Source organism: Sminthopsis crassicaudata, chromosome 1, assembly GCF_048593235.1.
Source record: "Sminthopsis crassicaudata isolate SCR6 chromosome 1, ASM4859323v1, whole genome shotgun sequence".
Lineage (NCBI taxonomy): Eukaryota > Metazoa > Chordata > Mammalia > Dasyuromorphia > Dasyuridae > Sminthopsis > Sminthopsis crassicaudata.
Window position 1 is genome coordinate 404,111,393 of NC_133617.1, and position 18,380 is coordinate 404,129,772.

Below are 18,380 nucleotides of genomic sequence, written 5' to 3' on the forward strand. Positions count from 1 at the left end.
AGAGAAGCCCATGCTTTGATAGCAGCAGCAGCAGCAATTTGTTCAAATGCTGTTATGGAGTAATTAATCTGTACTGAAGCATCTGCATAAGAACCTACACCTGTTAGTAGGTCATAGGTGATTGAAGTATTAACTCCACTTTGACTATTTCGTTGGGCTTGAATCCTGCAGAGCTCACTAAATTCAGAAAACCACAACAAGTTTTGTCCAGGTTCTAAGCACACCTTTGCAATGATTTTCCAGTCACTAGGGGTTAAGGTTTCATAAGGCAAATTGTGTATTAACATCTTAACATAATTTGATGTAGCCCCAAAGACAGTGCAAGATTTTTTCAGGTTTTTAAGGACATCCATATTAAAAGGAGCACATCTTCTACTCTCTTGACCTGCAGAATTATACTGTTGAATCACAGGAAAAATTTGAAGTTTGAAATCATTATCTATTTCTTTTCCATTTTCAATCGCTTCAATAAGCCCTTTCTGTAACCTAGTTATAGGGGTTGGTAGTTGTTGGGGGGAGGTGCTGATGATGTCACCGCCCCTCCCACTACTCCTCCTCCCTCCGTCTCTGAAGGTGGAGTTGATGTGGGCTGATCAATAATCTGCTCTCTAGGTGGGGTTGAAATTTCTTCCTGACAATCAGCGTCAACACACCCTAATTCCTCATTCAAATCCCCTTGCCCTCTGGCAATGTCTTGAGTTTGCTTATCTTCTATCTTTTGTTCCTCTTGCTTCCTTCTCTGTACATTTTTAGAACTTTTCCTTCTCCTAAACTCTGCTCCATAGCTTAAGTCTAATAGAATCACGTTGTATAGATAAAATACCTCTGGGGAAATTGAACAAAGCCCATTTTTTGTGTAAAATTTTTTCATTTCAAGTCCCACTAGCTTCCATTTATCTATACGTAGTTTTTCTTCATTTAAGAACCAAGGAGACGGGCGATTCAATGAGTCTAAGAGATTATTCATTTGTGGGATGGGAACAAGTAAACTTTTCTCATCAATTATATCCTCTATAGCATTTCTAGATGAGGCTGAAGCAGGGGCTGGGGTTGGAGCAGGGTCAGCTGAGGCTGAGGAAATGTTTGTACCTAACATCTGCCCCATCTCAGCTGTTAGAGATTGCTGATTTAGTCCTTAACAAGGTATGATTTCTTTTAGCAAACACTTTGTACCACCTGGGCTTTTTCAGTTCTACAAGTGAAGGCTTCTACCCAATTAGTAAAGGTGTCAATAAAAACCTAAAGTAGTGTAAAGCCCCTGCTAGGGGGGCATATGTGTAAAATCTGTACCAGTTCTCCCTTGGGTATATGCCCGTCTTCTGGTCTGGGGAACAAACTGGGCAGATCTGTCTAATTGTCCTCCTAGCTTGTGACTAGTGACTAAAATAAGTTTCCCAAGGGATTGGAGGCATTCTCTCCCAAGCCAAAGAGAAGCTTCCTCTGGCTTGCCTTTGGAATTAGAAGAAGCCATCCAGAGGAGGAAAAGAAAAGGCCTTTTCCTGGGAGCTCTATGAAGGAGTATAGGAGTGGGGAGTTTGGGGAGTAAAGGTGCCATGGTCAGGGACAAAACGAGCAACAGCACAGGCAGCTGAATCTGCAAGCCTGTTTCCCTTGGCTTAAAGTGAATCCTCCTTCCTTTATGAAACATAAGGGAACCTCTATCCATGGATAGCTTGCAGTCATTGTAGAATTTCCTCTGCATAATTACCGAGTGAATGTTTAGCTGTCAAAAATCCTCTTTCTTTCCACATACCTCATGAGCATGCAAAACATGAAAGATATATTTGGAGTCTGTAGAGATGTTCACTCTCACTTCTTTCCTCAATTCTAAAGCTCTGTTGAGGGCAAGGAGTTCTGCCTTCTGAGCACAGATTGGGGAGTGGCTTAGCCTCCTAGGGGCTACTGAAGGTTACCATAGAATAGTCTGCCTTCCTCTCCCCATTACCAAGAAAACTGGACCCATCAGTAAAGCATTCACCATCTGGATTGTCGTCCCTCAAGTCAGGTCAACTAGAAAAGACAGAATGTGAAGCTTCCTCACAATTATGTCACCTGACTCAGTGCTGGCAGGGAGCAGGGTGGCAAGGTTAAGAGTGCAACACACCCGGAGAGCCTGCTATAAGCCACCCACTAGTAAGCCACCGGTGCCCTTTGGCTTCCCAAATGCTCTGAACCCGGTGGGAGTTTAGAACCCCAAAGGTTGGCCTAGGGTGAGCTTGCGGGCCCCCTGAATTAGAGGAACTAGGGCAGCCACTGCTCTAAGGAGGGCCACCCCAAGGAAACTGAGTCGAGCTTCTTTGAAAAGTAAGCAACAGTCCTAGGGTTGGTCCTAGGGACTAAGTCAAGACCCCTAGGACTAATATACAGAGTAAAAGTCTTTTCTAAATTAGGCAGGGCTAACGCTGAGGCAGAGATCGGCTTAGCTTTCAGGTCTTAAAAGCCCTGGCCTGATCAGGCCCCAGTTAAGAGAACTGGGGAAGTGTGTGAGGACCTAGAATAGAATCACAGAGGGGCTTGGCAATATCCCCAAGTGAGGTATCCAGATTCTGCAAAATCCAGCCGTGCCCAGGAAAGTGCCCAGTGTTTCTTTGAGGCAGGTTCAAGGAGTGACAAGATCGCCTGCTTCCTCTACACTGAGAGTGACCGGGAGTGGGAGTTAATTCATGGCCCAAATACTGAGGGCAAGATGGGCTCTAGACAATTGTACCTTATAGCCTCGGGAACCCAGAAAGTAAAGGGTTATTATGGGAGCAGCCACAAAAGAACCCCGGGTGGGCTGCAGATTAGAATATCATCAACATAATGGTCCAGGTCTCTTAAGTCTTTGCCCAGTGCCTGTCCAAATAAGTGGGGCTCCTTAGGAAGCCCTGAGGTCACAATTGTATGTGTTAATTGTTGGAGGTGAGGTTCCCCCGGAGAAAGAAATGGTGAATCTTTATGCAGTGGTACACAAAAGAAAGCATCTTTAAGCTATAAAATGGAAAATCCTTGTGTGTCCCCCCCAGAGCTGAGTCAGGATAGCATAGGGATTAGGCACAATGTGGTGAATCGGAATAACTGCCTCATTAATAGCTCGGAGGTCCTCTACCACACAGAATTGCCTATTTGGCTCCCTAATGGGGAGGACAGGAGTATTTCAGGAGACTGTCAAGGAACCAAAAGCTTGTGCTTAAGAAAGTTGCTTCTTTGGGTACTGGCACGTATGAGGGAACACGCTTGGATCCCAGAGGCGCCTGAAAGCGGGGAGACATGAGTGGCCCACCAAGGATTCCTAGATCCCAGGCAGAAGAATCTGCTTCCTCCCAGATTTCAGATGGGATATGGGAGAGCTTTGAGAGAAGCACAAAAAGTGCACCTGGAGGTCCGAGCAGATAAATTGGGTCCTCAGTTTCACTATTGAGTCAGCCCCAATAAAGGGGCAGGACAGGAGGAGATGATAAGAAGAGTGTTTGAATAACAGATGACCAAACTGAGAAGGCAGAGTGGAGGTCTCAAAGCAGTTCCTAAGTTTTTCTTCAATTCCCATTTTCCTAGGAGGGGAGGAGAGGAGAGGATGGAGCCAGTACAAGGCAGAATTTGAGCTCTCCCCCCCCCCCCCCCCCCCCCCCCCCCCCCCCCCGCCACCCCGTATCAAGAAGAAATTCAATGGACTTCCCAGCCACATCCATAGTTACCCTGGGTTTAGCCATAGTGAAGGAGTAAGGGGATCCTGGCTAAACCTTGGGCACCGCAGCTCCTGGTCCCGAGGAGCCCAGAGAACAGAGCATTGGGAAGAGGCAGCTCAGCTCCTCTGTGGGCAGTTTCCCTTCCATTGCCCCTCCTGTTTGCACTTAGGGCTCAAGTCTGAAGGTTTCTGATGAGGTAATAGGGGAACCTCAAAATGATGAGGTAACTTGAACCAAATCATGAGATAAATACCTAATAATGAGGTATATACCTCAATAGGATTAAGTGAGGTCTAGTGGCAGGATTCGGGGTACAGGAAGTCACATGGAGCTCCCCTGCAACCCCCTTAGGATTCTGCGCAAGGATACAAAGTTAAATCAGGTCTAGCGGCGGTGAGAGTCCCCTGTAAATGAATTTACAGGCCCGAAAACCTAGATGGGTAAAAAGATGTTTATTGCAGGTTTGGAAGCAAGGTTAAGGTCTGGTTAGTAAAAGGCATTAGATAGAGGAAGATATACACCGAAAGCGGCGGGGACAGAGAATCTCTGACGCAAGAATCTTGGCTGGCATCTTTCAAATCTCTGAACCAAAGATGGTTCTAGCTTTGCTCTTTTTATCTGCTTGAAGAAGTAATGGGCGGAGCTCAGGTTAATTCCTAGAAGGCCAGATTTTTGGCGAGCTTTATCCAAGCCAGCTCAGATCCAGTGGGGGGCTGGTACAAGCCCAGACTAGTTTGACCAGATCTTGTATCAAAGGTCCAAGTCCCAAAGGAAGTTGTAGATCAAACGAGGAATATCAAGGGGCTACCCCCTCAACAGTTTCCTCTAAGGGCAGAGTTGCCAGATCAATGGCCCTGGCTGTGACATCCGAGGAACGAACCCTGCCCTGGTTCCAGATATGGCAGCAGCTAAAATCTGAGCCAGTCCCTATTAGTAAAAACTCCAAAGGCTGTTTCCAACAGCTGTGTCTGGGGAGTTTGCAGATCCATGGCTAACTTCTGCAGCTTCCTCTCAATGTCTGGGACAGACATTGCCTTTCTAAAAATAGGTTTCTTTAGAGCTCTACAAGGTGCCCCTGAAAAGGGGGGATTCCTCAGCTCCTGGGGTAACTTCCTTCAGTTTTTCATGATTAACCCACTTCTTAATTCCCTTCTTCATGCCTTCCAGGCAAATTAGAAAATGATCCATTCTCCCTATCTCTGTTCCCCTCCTGGTAATCCCAACTAGAGTCTGTAACTGGGACAGCAATAACCCCTGGTGGGATATCTTCCAGAAGAGGAAGATTCAGCCATATCATCCCCAAAATTCTGGGCTAAACCCCAGATAATCTTTCTCTTCTCTTTGGTGCAGCAGGAAGAGAGTATGATATTAACATTTCTCCAGGTAAAATCAAATTGGAGGGAGATGATCCTCAGAGAAATGGCCAAATTTTTCCTTAATCTGGGAAAAGTCTGACATTGAAAAATGCATATGCACCATGAGTGTTCTACTCTGAGAGTCTGCTACCTCTCTCAGTGGGCAAAGTTTAGGAGGAGATGCTGAATCAGGATCTTGAGGGAAAGAAAAAGGGGTCCTGCTTCTTGTATGGGAGGGACTGAGGATCGGGACTTGGGAGGTTTCAAAATACAGCTAAAGAGGTGAGGGCTCAGGGGATCAATGAGAAGGGAACTGAGTTAAGAAACCTTGCCGGACATAATAAGGTCCAGCTCTTGATAAAAGGGTGGTCCCAGAAGGGATGCACAGGCCTTCTGATAAGGAAGGAAACATGAAACAGATGGGGAATACTGTATCCCTGGAGGAGTGGGAAAAGGGGATTATCTAGGAGGTCACTGTCTACTTTCAATTCCTTCTCATAAATTTTATCAGCAGCATCCTGCAGTGTTATCTTAATTTAGGATCTTGGGACAAGGCCATAAAGGCTTGGACATATGCAACTCCAGTCCATTTGCCCTGTCTGCGGCAAAACAAATCAATTGCAGGATAGTGTTATAGTTAATAGACTCATTAATGGACCATTTGTCTTAGTCCTCTAAGGTATATTGAGGTCGGGCAGTATTGCAAAAGAAAGTTTCTTAACTTTAAGATCTTTTAAGCCAAATTTGTCTATTTCTTAAGAGGCAGCCTAAGGGGGAATCCTTAAGGATAGAGGTTAATTGTCCTATCTTTGCCAAGGGTTAGCACCTCCTTAGCACTTAACTTTTTCCTCCAGTGTCGCAGGGAGAGAAAAAAGATAGCAGATGATCCCTAATCAGGAGGGAACTATGTCAAGAATTGCAAGAATTTCCAAGTCTAGACATCCCCAATCAAGAAAAGTTTGCCGAGCACGGAGCTCATGATGACCAAACAAGCCTTCCTGGGTGCTTGGGGTGTCCTAGCTATAGGATAGGAAAGAAAAGAGGCTTACCTCACCAAGGAGGATATAAAATTCAGGGCTCCTTCTACAAGCCACCAAATGTTGAGGCATAAGATACCCAACAACATTAGAGCCCTTAGTGGCAGGTATAGTGGAAGAATTCACAAACTCAGTTTGTAAATGTAATTTGGTAATTGTTTGGGTCTTGATTAACTCAGATTGAATGTAAATAGCAGTCATTTCTGCTCTGGCCCAAAACATCTGGGCTACATCATTTAAAAATGTCAGAGTCAACATTCAAGCACAGGTCCTGAGTCCAAGGCCAGAACTTTCCTCACTATACCAAATTGGCTTTACTTTGTTTTTCTCCACCCACCCCCCAAAATTGCCTAGTAGTTTAAAATTGAAAAGGATAAAAATAAAATCTCAAAAGAATTTGTAGGTTTAGACCATTTCCAAATCAAAAGGAAAAGATCTTATGACTGGCATGCTGAATTCCTAGAGAAGTCAGCAGAAAATTTAGGGAACAAATCGTGCCTTTATAGAGCACTGATCTTACAGGTAAACTACTGATATGTTAATAGCTCAGTTCCTGGATGCTGACCAATATACTCATTTAATGGCTTAAAGGTTAGTTGAGGAGTTAGGCAGAGCCAACATCCCAGCCATAAACTAAGTTAATAAAACCAGCATTCTTTTGTAGTCAGTATGATTATAAACTAAAATTGTATAGAGGTAAAATACAGTATTCCTAATTTTGATTCTGATGGTGCTTACTCCAATGAAGAGACCAAAAATAAATACCTGGGAGGGCAGCTAACTGCCTCATGCCTGGTCCTGCCTGTTTTTGCACATTCCAATTGATTCAGCCCAACTTGGAGTCAAAAATGAAAGTGAATGAAAGTGAACAAGACAATTTGGAGCCACAGTATTCCTGAGATTACTAGAGTCACATCAATACAAAGACAAAAACAAAGCAGTTCCAGCCCTCAAAGAGCTTACTTTTTATTGGGAGTAAAAATGGCCTGTGAATTAGTCAACATGTACTGTGCTAAATCTAGGTACACAGAAAGGTCCATGTAAAATATATACAAATGAGTGCAAAGTAGTTTTGGGAAGGTAGGGAGGGTGCAGCTTCTAGGGGAGATGTAGCAATAACCCTAAAGCCTTTTGGCATCGAGAGTGCTATAGTTCCACAAACATTGCTGGTTGTCAGATTACTGTTGGTCAGTAATTAAGTTTCTGAGACAATAATGAGGTATCTAGCAGACCACTCCTCAAATCCACCTGTAAATCATAAAATTAGCATATCAGTGACATGAAGCACCTGGTCTCTAACTTTTTCCAATAAATTTCTCTTCTTATTCCTGGTTCTTTGCTAAATTCATTTGGAACTTAGTCTACTCTAATTGGCATTACAACTATAATAAACTTTGCCCTTGACTCGGTCCAAGCCTGCAAAATCTTTTGAGATATTTCACAACACAGGTCTTGTACTCCAACTTTTTGGTGTATCCTTTGAACCCCAATACTTACAACTGGGGAGAATGGCATTTGAACTGAGCCCTGAATTCAGAAAGATTTTCCTGATATGCTTGGAGCTTTCCAAGGACCTACTCAGAGAATGACCTTCCTCTCATTAACTCTACATGGACTTCTATGTTCTTTACTGCCCACCATTCCTCACCCAAGAAGGATTTGTGTTCTTGCTTCTTTCTGCTTTAGGAATAATTAATGGGACAAGCAGTCCTAGAGTTGAGAGGTCCTCAAAAATCTGCCATTCTTATATACAAAATAGATGCAAAGACACTGCGTTCCTTTTCTGGACCCCATGCCCATACAAAGGCTGTTTGAATAACATATATTTATAAAAAGACAAAGAAAAGAAAGCAATTGCCAGGGCAGTCTTCTGTTGCTTTGAGTAAAATTTCACTCTTGGGCCTCTGGGTTGGAATGTGCAAAACCAAGCAGGACGAGGCTTGAGGCAGTTATTTACTAGTATGATTTACTTTGGGGCTCTTCATGGAGTAAGCACTATCAGAGTAGACCCTTAAGTGAAAGAAGTAGGGTTTAATCTAAGTGACCTGCTATTTTCTATTGCTATTTTCTACCCAAACAATCTCAGTCAAGATATTGGATCAGGATTAGTAGTTTTGCTCCTATTGTTTAAAAGCTGTAAATTTACGTCATTTTCCCTCAATCCCCTTCTTTCCTACATGAGAACACCGAAGTACATTTGTTGAGCCAACTACTTCAAGGTTACAAAAGTTAGTTTAAGTAGCCAAGCTTAAATTTCTGACTCCCAAACTAGTGCTTTCAGAGGCCTTTTCTCAGGGACTCACAATTTAAATTTTTTGCCTTTGTTTGGGGACTCACATTTTAAATGTTTTGCCTTTGGGGACTCACATTTTAAATGTTTTGCTTTTGTTTGGGGACCCACAATTTAAATTTTTTGCCTTTGTTTGGGGACCCACAATTTAAATTTTTTGCCGTTGTTTGGGACTCACATTTTAAATTTTTGCCATTGCTTAGGGAACAATTTTAATTATCGTTTTTGTTTAAGGATCCGACATTTAAACGTTAGTTACTCTTTAATTGTTGTCTAATCAATCATTTCAGACCAATTCGTTTTAGAAAATAGGTGAAAGGTCATTTATTCTGGAGCAGCTCCAGGACTGAAGTTCTACCCCCCTCCCCCGCCGTAGACACTAATATAAAATCCTCCAGAATTTTTGCAACGGCCCTAGGGAATTAATTGACAGCAGGCAGGAGGAGGGGGAGCCCGGGAGGAGAGAGAGCCCGGGAGGAGAGATACAGGGTTAGGCGTGCTTCTGGGAAGGGGCAGTTTCGCTCCCAGCCACACAGGAATTCGAGCAGCCCGAGAACTACAAGTCCCAAGAACCCCCGCGCCTGCCGTGGTCGGGCCAAAACCGTTTCCTGCACCTCTCCAGAGCACCCCCGCCGGCCAGCGAGGCGGCTCCACCATGGCTGACAGCCGAGGCTCTGCAGGCAAGGAGTCCTTAGGGTCTTCCAGTCCGCTAGTGCCTCTGCCGGAGGGAGAGGGTCCCGTGGCTGGGAGGGCCGTAGCTCCGGCCGCGGGCGGCGTGAGCGGAGGGGCAGCGGCCCGGGAGCCTCCGCCACTACCGCTGCCGCTGCGGGAAGGTCCGAGGAGGGGCCCGGCTCCCGCGCCCGCCGAGGCGGGGGGCGGGGTCCCCCCTGGCGGGCTGGCGCTGCGCTTCGACAAGCCCATCAAGCAGGCCTTCTACAACACGGGCGCGGTGCTGTTCGTGTGCTTGTGCTGCGGCGCCGCCGTGCTCGTGTACTTCATCCTCGAGGCCTTCCTCCGGCCGCTGCTGTGGGCAGTGCTGTGCGGCACCTTCCTGCATCCCTTCAAGAGCTCCCTCACGCGCCTGGGCCGCCGCTGGCTGCACCGCCTGCACCGCGCGCACACGCCCATCGTGCTGGCCGCGCTGCTGCTGCCGCTCTGCTTCGCCAACTACGGCGTGGAGGCCCTGGGCGAGCAGGTGCTGCGGCGCCGCCGCCTCCTGCTGCTGCTCGGCGCGGGCGCGCCCCTGGTCTACGCCCTCTACCATCTGGGCAGCTACCTGGGCGTGCAGGTGCTGTTGGCCTACGCCTGCTCCCTCATCTGCCAAGGGCTGGAGTACTTCAACACCCTGTGGGTGAGTGCGCCGCAGCTCCTCCGGGGCAGGCCCCACCCCCTCCCCGCACTGCTTCCCCGGGCCCCGGGGCCCCGGCCGGCCTGGTACTCGCACCCTTGCTTTTGGGTTTGCCATCCTTTCCCCCAAAGTACCGTGATCATCACTTTTACCTGTAAAAGTTGGCATTGGGAGCGATCTCCAGGTTCTCAAACCTCGGGTCCTTTGGTCTGTTCAAAAAATGCTTAAGATTCCAAAGGAAAACCAAATTATATCTAAGGTTCGCAAAGCACTTTTACCTGGGTGAGCTCCCTTGGTCATCCCAATATTATCCCATTATCCCTACTTTACAGATGAGGAGACTGAGGCAGACCGCCTCTGTTTTATAGCATCTGATGCTGGGTCCAAACTCATTTCAGATTGCCTCCCACTTTTGGGCAATTAGCAAAGCTGTTCTTTTATCCGCTCCCCGGAGTTGGAACCTACATTTGCCTGTTGCTCATTGCTCCCAGATCTCACTCTCTGGGCCTAAAAGAACTCGCATATCTCCACCTCGTGACAGAACTACTGCTGCCATTCTCGGTCTCATATTTATGAAGTTTGTTTTTTTTTTTTCCGGGGGGGGGGAGGAGGGGAGGGAAGTCTTGGTTCTTTTGGTACCCAAGTGCAAGAATTTCAATTAATCCCTATTGAATTTCATCTAATGTTAGTTTCAATCCAGTGTTATAACCTGTAACATTCCCTTTGTATTCTGACAGTCAATCATTGGGTTTTCTTATCCCAGCTTTGGGCAGGGACAGATTTGTTGAGCATAACATTAAAATATTAAATAATAACTGTTGGGGCAGCTAGGTGGCGCAGTGGAGAGAGCACCAGCCCTGAATTCAGGAGGACCCGAGTTCAAATCTGTTCTCAGACACTTAACACTTCCTTCCTAGTGTGTGACCCTGGGCAAGTCACTTAACCCCAGCCTCAGAGGAAAAAAATAACTGTTAAAACATCTATGCAACTGGGATAGGCTCCTTAACCTCCTTAGGTCTCCGGTTTCTCACTGTAAAATACAAGGACTGGAATGTATGGCTTCTGAGCATTTTGGGCAGTGGATATATGATATTAGCTGATGATGATTTCAGATCTTGATATGTGAGTGTGGAACTAAGGGCTGAATCTAGTGATCTTGGTCCAAGTTTTCCTCTTCACTATGTATTGATGTTTATCATTTTACTTACTTTTCTGCTCCCTAATTACAGAATCTCATTGAGTAGTGTTCTCAGGATTGAGGAGATACAAAGACAAAACTTAGCAGCTTCTTTTTGTAAGGAGTTTCCATTCTATCGGGGAGGAAGGTTTGGGTAGGCTGGGCAGAGAGAGAACATAAAAGTAAATAGGAAGTATATGCAGGGTGCTTTAATTTCCTGTGGGTATTTTGGAAAGTCCTAGTGGTACCTTAGCGATGCATTTGAGGTAAGCCAGGAATTCCGAGAAGTGGAGATGAGGAAGAGTTGGGAGAGGGACTTAAGCATTAACACCATTTAAAAATAACTGATGAATTATTGCTGATTGTATGATATAGGAAGATTTCACATATCTATCTGACAAAATTTTGAATACATTAATCTTGCTTAAATCTCCTCAGAATTTTTTAAATCATATTTTTCATAGGCCAGAGTGAAATTTGTGAATTGAGATAACTAGATAAACTAGTGTTATTTAAGAATTTGGGCAGCTAGATGATGCAATAGATAAAGCACAGAGCCTGGAGTTAGGATCTGAATTCAAATGTGGTCTCAGATAAGTGTCTGAGGTCAAATTTGAATTCAGGTTCTCCTGACTTCAAGGCTAGCTGCCCCTAGATTTGTGTTTTTGAGGTATTGATGGAGACTTGGAGTTGAGGGGAAGACATAATAAACTATTGGATTATAAGGTTCCTTTCTTGCTGTGAAATGACCTGGGACACCACCACATGATACCTAATAAGAATTCTCAGCATTTGGAACTAGGATTCAGAGGAAATACACAGAAAAAATAGTTTCTGTGGCAAAATGATTGTAGTGTATATATGGAAGATAACTATATACAAATCCTTGAGAAGCCCTTCTTCTAGCCTCTGGATGTGATTATCTAGATCAGTGGTCCTCAAACTTTTTAAATAGGGGCCGGTTCACTATCCCTCAGACTGTTGGAGGGCCGGACTATAGTAAAAACAGAAGCTCATACTCTGTCTCCACCCCTCAGCCCATTTGCCATAACCCAGCAATTCACATAAACATCCTTATCGGGCTGCGTCTGGCCCGCAGGCCTTAGTTTGAGAACCCCTGATCCAGGGAATGACACCAAACCTAGAAAAACAGAAAAGATAATACAAATGCTTCTACACCTGTGTGAAAATCTAAAAAATGTGTTAATGTTTAGTGGAAAATGTTGGTCTTCACATGATTAGTTTCAGTCACTTGGTAGAAAAGGATAACTCAAGAACAATTGAGAACAAGCTCTTTCTTTCTTGTAAATGAATTTTTGAGAATATTCTTCTTGTTACAAGTAGCTTACCTTTTATGTATATCTCTTGAAATGAGGTCACTGTGTGGGATTGAATGACTTGGGGGGAGGTGAACAGATTTCCCAACTAAACAGTCAATGTCAATATCCTGAAGGGAGTTAGGTAGAGACCTGGACAAAGGCATTAGGGAGGTGTTGTAGGAAAAACTAAAAATAAGTCAGTATGCAGATTTCATCAGAGATACTCGAAGTCTCAAGAGAACCAGGATTGAAATACTATTTGTAAGGGGGAGAGGGGGTGACAGGTAGAAACACTAAGAGACCATGTAAGTCAATTGCTTTGGATGGCTAGGGAAAGCCAAGTAAATGTTGGGAGATAGACTGGGTAATTACAATAAAACTAAAGCCAGAAACTAGGTAAAATACTTAGTCAGATTTCTAACATCAGGATTTTTATCTTTTTCCCCCCTTAATCATAGTATTCTTTATCACAGAGTCCTTTTTCATTTAGAGTTTTGATAGTCTGCTCTGGAGCTTTTCTATCTGTATACAAATTGACTTTCTGCCCAGAACTTTTTGATCATTAAAAAAAAACCTTTTGTTTCAAGAAAATTTTAATGTATTATTTGTTTATTTTTAGCATTCTCTTATTTTTAAATTTTGAGTTTCAAATTCTCTGCCTCCCACACTCACAGAGAAGATAAAATATAGCCATATTTAAAAAAAAAAACCAAAAATAAAAAGTCAGAAAATTATACTTTAGTTTGCATACAGAAATTCATCAGTTCTCTTTCTCTGGAGTTAGCATTTTTTCATCATTAATCCTTTGAAATTGTCTTGGATCATTATATTGATCAGAGCAATTAAGCCTTTCACAGTTACCATTTTACAACATTCCTATTACTGGGCACGATGATTTCCCAGTTCTCACTTCACTTTGCATCAATTCATTTTTCTGAAACCCCCTTCCCTTCTCATTTCTTATAACGCAGTAGTACTCCATCAGAATCATATGCCACAACTTGTTCAATCAATTCAACCAACCCAATTGATTTAACATCTCTTTGATTTCCAGTTCCTTGCTACAAATATTTTTGTACATATATAGATCTTTTTCTTCCTTTGATCTCTTTGGGATACCGATATTATAGTGGTGTTGCTGGATCAGTGTTTGCAGTTTCATAGTACTTTGGGTGTAATTGCAAATTGTTTTCCAGAATTAATTTGACCAGTTTACTACTCTCTCAACTAGCAGTGCTTTAGTGTACCTGTTTTTCCCCTCATCCACTCTAGCATTTGTCATTTCTCATAGGTGATACCTTCCGTTAGAAATGTTTTAATTTGCCTTTTTCTAAAGAGTAATGATTTAAAGCATTCTTTCATATGACATTAGAGATCTTTTGATTTCTGAAAACTTCCTGTTTGTATCCATTGGACCATTTATCAGTTGAGGGGTGGCTCTTATTTTTGTAGATTTGACTCCGTTCCCTCTCTATTTGAAAAATGAGGTATTTATCAGAGAAACTTGCTGTGAAAAAGTTTTATGTTGTTTCTTTGTTTGACATCTTTTAACATCATATGGTTTCTCTGATTATCTTTTTTAATTAGGTCTATTTTTTATTTTTCTTTGAGATCATAATTGCTACCCCCCTGCCATTTTTACTTTAGCAGAAACATATTACATTTTGTTCCAGCCCTTTATTTTAACTCTGTTTGTGTCTATCTGCTTGAATTGTCTCTTATAAACAATATATTGTTGGATTCTGGTTTCTAATCCATTCCTCTATCTCATCATGAACTCATCTCATTTTCAGTTATTATTATGAACAGTATATTTCCCTCTGTCTTGTTACCTTTTGTCTTTCTCTTTATCTCTGTCTTTCTCTCTTTCCCCTTCCCTCCTGTTTTGTTTCTAACCACTGCCTCCTTAATTCACCCTTTCTTTTATCATTCTCTTGTTCTCTTATTCCCTTTCCCTCTTATTGTATTGCCCAGTTGGTTAAATACGTCCCTGTAGACAATTGAGTATGTAAATTTAGTCTTTTCATTTGATCTTTGCTACAATCCTGAGAATTAGATGCTATTATTATCTGCATTTTACAATCGAGGAAACTGAGGCAAACAAGATAAGATCTTGCCCAAGGTCACATGCAAGAGCTTCTAAATAAATAATAGGGACACACTAAGAGTCTTCTGTTACTGCATGCCAACCAAGGAAAGCCCTAAAACATACAAATTATGTAAGAATTGTCATAGCGCTTATAAAATCACAATTAGAGACTTGTCCTTTTTTTGGTACCCTTTATGGAAGGCTATACAATTTCAGCCAGGTTTCCAGGTCCATAGAAACTGTCATCTTTGACAACTGAGCTCAAAGCCTGTTAGACTTAATCCAGATTTTTGAAATTCAGATAGATTGTTTGTAACAAAAGTTTGAATTTACCTTTATGTGATTTTAACTGAATTAAATTAATTCAGTTCAATAAATCTTAAGGATTTATGATCAAATTTTGCCAAGAATTGGGACTTTTTTGACCTTGGGGGTGAGCAGGTTTTAATCAAGCTAAAAGATAAGACTGCTAGTTTTCTTCATGGGAAGAGAATTGTTAAATAAACCTGGTTTCAACTAGTGGTACATAGTTAAAGGAAAAACTTCTCCCAGGAAAACAACTCATAGTTTTATAATTGTCCTCTTCCTTTTTATGCCTCTCTCCCCCCATAGCACTATTTGGTAAGTAAGAAGTATCTCTATTTTACAAATGAGGAAACTGAGATGAGAGTAGGTGATTTTCTCTATATGACAGGAAACTAGTATCAGATTGGAAATTCCATTATGGGTATTCTTATTCTAAATCAATTCTCTATATTTTCATTTTACTTTCCACTTAGTCTATAATATCCATCTAAATCAGTGATTCTCAAAGTGTGGCCTGCAAACCCATGGAAGTCCTCAAGACTTTTTCAACAGATCTTAGAGGTTAAAACTATTAATAAGACTAAAACATTATTTGACTATTTAAAAATATTACTTTCATTTTCCAGCTTCTTACTATGAGGCCAGATATTTTTCATATGCTTCAACCAAACCAAAATAATGAACAGATTAAATATAAAAGCATATACACAAATCCATCTGTTTTCTAATGGAAAACTATGAAAAACAATACTGTTCTCACTAATTTTTATTGTTGAAAATATAATTTTTAAAACATGTATTTATGTTAACATGTGATGAGTTTATTGTTATTGTAAGGAAATAGATAATTTAAAAATTTTACTGGTTTTAATTTCTAATAATGATAAATATTGATAGATATAGCCCACATAAGCACAAGAAACACAAGCTTTTGTCATTTTTAAGAGTGTAGAGAGGAGAGTACTAGATACACTCTAATGTAAAAGCACTGGCCCTGAAATCAAGAGGACCCGAGTTCAAATTCTGTCTTAGACACATAGCACTTACTATCTGTGATACTGGGCAAGTTACTTAACCTTAATTGCCTCTCAAAAATAAATAATAAATAAGAGTGTAGAGAAGTCCTGAAACCAAAAGTTTGAGAACTTCTAGGCTAAAGAATGGAAGAAGCCTTTTACACTCATAAAAATAAGTGAAACTTATAGTAATTTTTGTGCTAATTTAAAGCATGATTTTATCAGCCGTTATTTTATTACCCATTATTTTCACCGGAGCCATAATTTTTTTCTGTTGCAATTATAATTATTTAATTCAACTAAAATGTAGCTTTTTGTGATTTTTGTTGTTGTTATTGCATTTTCCTTCTGGAATATCAATCCATAGCTCCTAACAATAGTGAACCAGGCTGACACTCTGTCAGTCCCTCTTCAGGTAACCTTCATGCCATTTTCATCCATTTCCCTTTTTTTGTCTGGCAAATTTCCTCCCAAAGAATCTTTGATTTCTTCTTATGTATTGATTCATTCTCTGTTATCAACAAATACGCCCAGTCTCCCCCATTCTGGAAAAAGTTTTACTTAATTACTATTCTTGCGAGTTATTGGTCTCTAATCATCTCTTTTTCATAATCAGATTTGTAGAAGAAATGGTGTACTCTCATTACATGCACTTCTTTTACTTTCCCTGTTATCATTGTTTTGCAAAATGGTTTCTGATCCCAGGTTACTCAAGTGAAACTCTGTCTTCCAGAATTACCAGTGATCAGAAATCAAGATTAATTGTGAAAATTGAATGGCCTGTCATCAGTCATCATCCTTTTTGACTTCTCTGCAACATTAGACACTGCTGACCACCCTCTCCTTTCCCAGTTATTGTGAGACAACTCTCTTTGTCTTACTATTTCTCAGTCACCTTTGTTTTGGGTGTACACCAAGATTCTGATATTTGTCTTCTTAGCTTTCTGTGAATATCTTTTTTGTAATAATATTTTATAGTGCTTTCAAGTTTACACTGTACTATATATACATTCCCATTTTATGTTTTAATGAGATCTAGATTTCATGAGCACTTTTTTGTAGCATAGAATTTTTTTTTTTTTTTTTTGACAAATCTGTAGGGAAACCTTGGAATCCCATATTAGGCTTCTTATGTAGAACATATCTTATTAAATATAGTGTTTCTAATAATACCTAATTAGAATTTGGTATTCCTACTCATGAATTATCTTCTATTGTTAACAGATTTTAAATTAAAACTACTGTTAAAAACAACCTAAGAGTTTTTACACCGAAAAATTTACATTTTTTAAACATCTGACAATTAAAAGAATGATAAACAACCTAATATGTATAGTAGAGAACTACCACCATAACAATTTAAAAATACAAATACTTGAAAATTTTATATAATAAAGGTATGTTTATGTTTATTTACATATCTATGTTTTTTCAACCTTATATTTTCTGTTCATTTATTCCTAAAGATCTGGACGTTGGTAGTTGGCTATGTGTTGGCTGTTTTATTCAAGTGGAATGCGAGTACTGAACGCTACTTGAGAGCAGTTTCAATTCCTGTCTGGATTATATTACTTTTCCATTTAGGTGGGTCACTTGTTTTTGATACCAAGAGGTGTGCCATGTAAATTAAAGCAAATATTTCTAGATTTATTAAAAATTCTATTAGATTTTTAGAAATCTTAACTTCTAAGTGTTACATTTTCAGTTTTTCATCTTTTTATTTTGTTAGATGCGTGTTTTTATAATTTTGTTTTTTACAATTAAAAACAAAGTCATAGCCTAAAACAGCACAACATTTAAAATACTTTTTAGAAAAATATCTTGCTTTACCATTTCATTTTTCCAATTTTTTTTTTGTAAGACATCTTTGGTCAGTGGTTTTTAAATAAAGTTCAAAATTATATGTAAGGTCTTTTTATGATCCTCAAAATATGATTTCCATGTTCTTGTTTATTTCTTGGAGACTTTATTTCCTTTGCCTTTTTAATTTGGCTACATTAAATTTGGGAGATTGAGGAGAACAAATAGATTTGTATCCTGGCAACCCCTTAGTATCTAAACCTTGTACATTAAAGAGAGGAATGTTCTAGTTTATTATCTGTACCTACCCTCGCCCTCTTCTGGGAATTCAGAGCAGGGTGGGCTCATGAAATTCCAGGAAATCCAACCAAGTCCTCCCTATTTGAAAAGATAAATAGAAGCTTTGACTCAGATGATTAGCATTTTGGTCCTGCTATGGAATGGTTTTTTATCACTGAGGAATTAATTAGAATCCTTTAAAATGTACTGGGGTGTAGCTTCTGGGTTTGCTCAGTATGAATCTCCTAAAGTCAGAATTAGTTTCTTGGGAAAGCTCTGGATTGGATCTGCATTCCTAGAGTTGAGTCAGAGTATTTCACTTTCCACCCTCCCCTCTTCCAAAACCTAGTCTACAGTGTAGAGTTTGAAATGTTTTGATTAAATACACACAGCACACATACATGTAGTAACTGTTCATTCAAGTCCATTACATTGATTGTCTTAGAGTGCTTAGACTTGTTTACTTTTATTTTCAGCATCTCTGGCTGGCTCCTGGAGGATTCCAGTATTCCTGGTCATAGTTTTTCTGATGTCTGTAGGCACTCTTTATGAAAAGCAGAATGAAAAAATCTCCTCTGGTAAGAACTTTAATAATTGTATTCCATGAAGTATTTTGGAGATTAAATGCCAAACAAATTGTAGTAAAACAAAAAATTTGCTGTATTTTCTATTCAAAAATATCATTTTAAAAAGTTTTAT

At 40.8% G+C, this 18,380-nt stretch overlaps 1 protein-coding gene across 4 annotated transcripts in view; it reads left to right on the forward strand.

Annotated features, from left to right (window-relative positions):
• The first annotated feature begins 8,651 nt into the window (after positions 1-8,651).
• The window catches only part of TMEM245 (transmembrane protein 245), a 95,977-nt gene continuing 86,248 nt past the window's right edge, over positions 8,652-18,380 (forward strand). For all 4 annotated transcript variants that reach the window (XM_074280060.1, XM_074280061.1, XM_074280062.1 and 1 more), the window contains exons 1-3: positions 8,652-9,698; positions 17,069-17,186; positions 18,158-18,259. In XM_074280060.1, the coding sequence (XP_074136161.1) occupies positions 9,003-9,698; positions 17,069-17,186; positions 18,158-18,259 (916 nt within the window). In that variant the 5' untranslated portion in view covers positions 8,652-9,002. The remainder of the gene's footprint in view (positions 9,699-17,068; positions 17,187-18,157; positions 18,260-18,380) is intronic.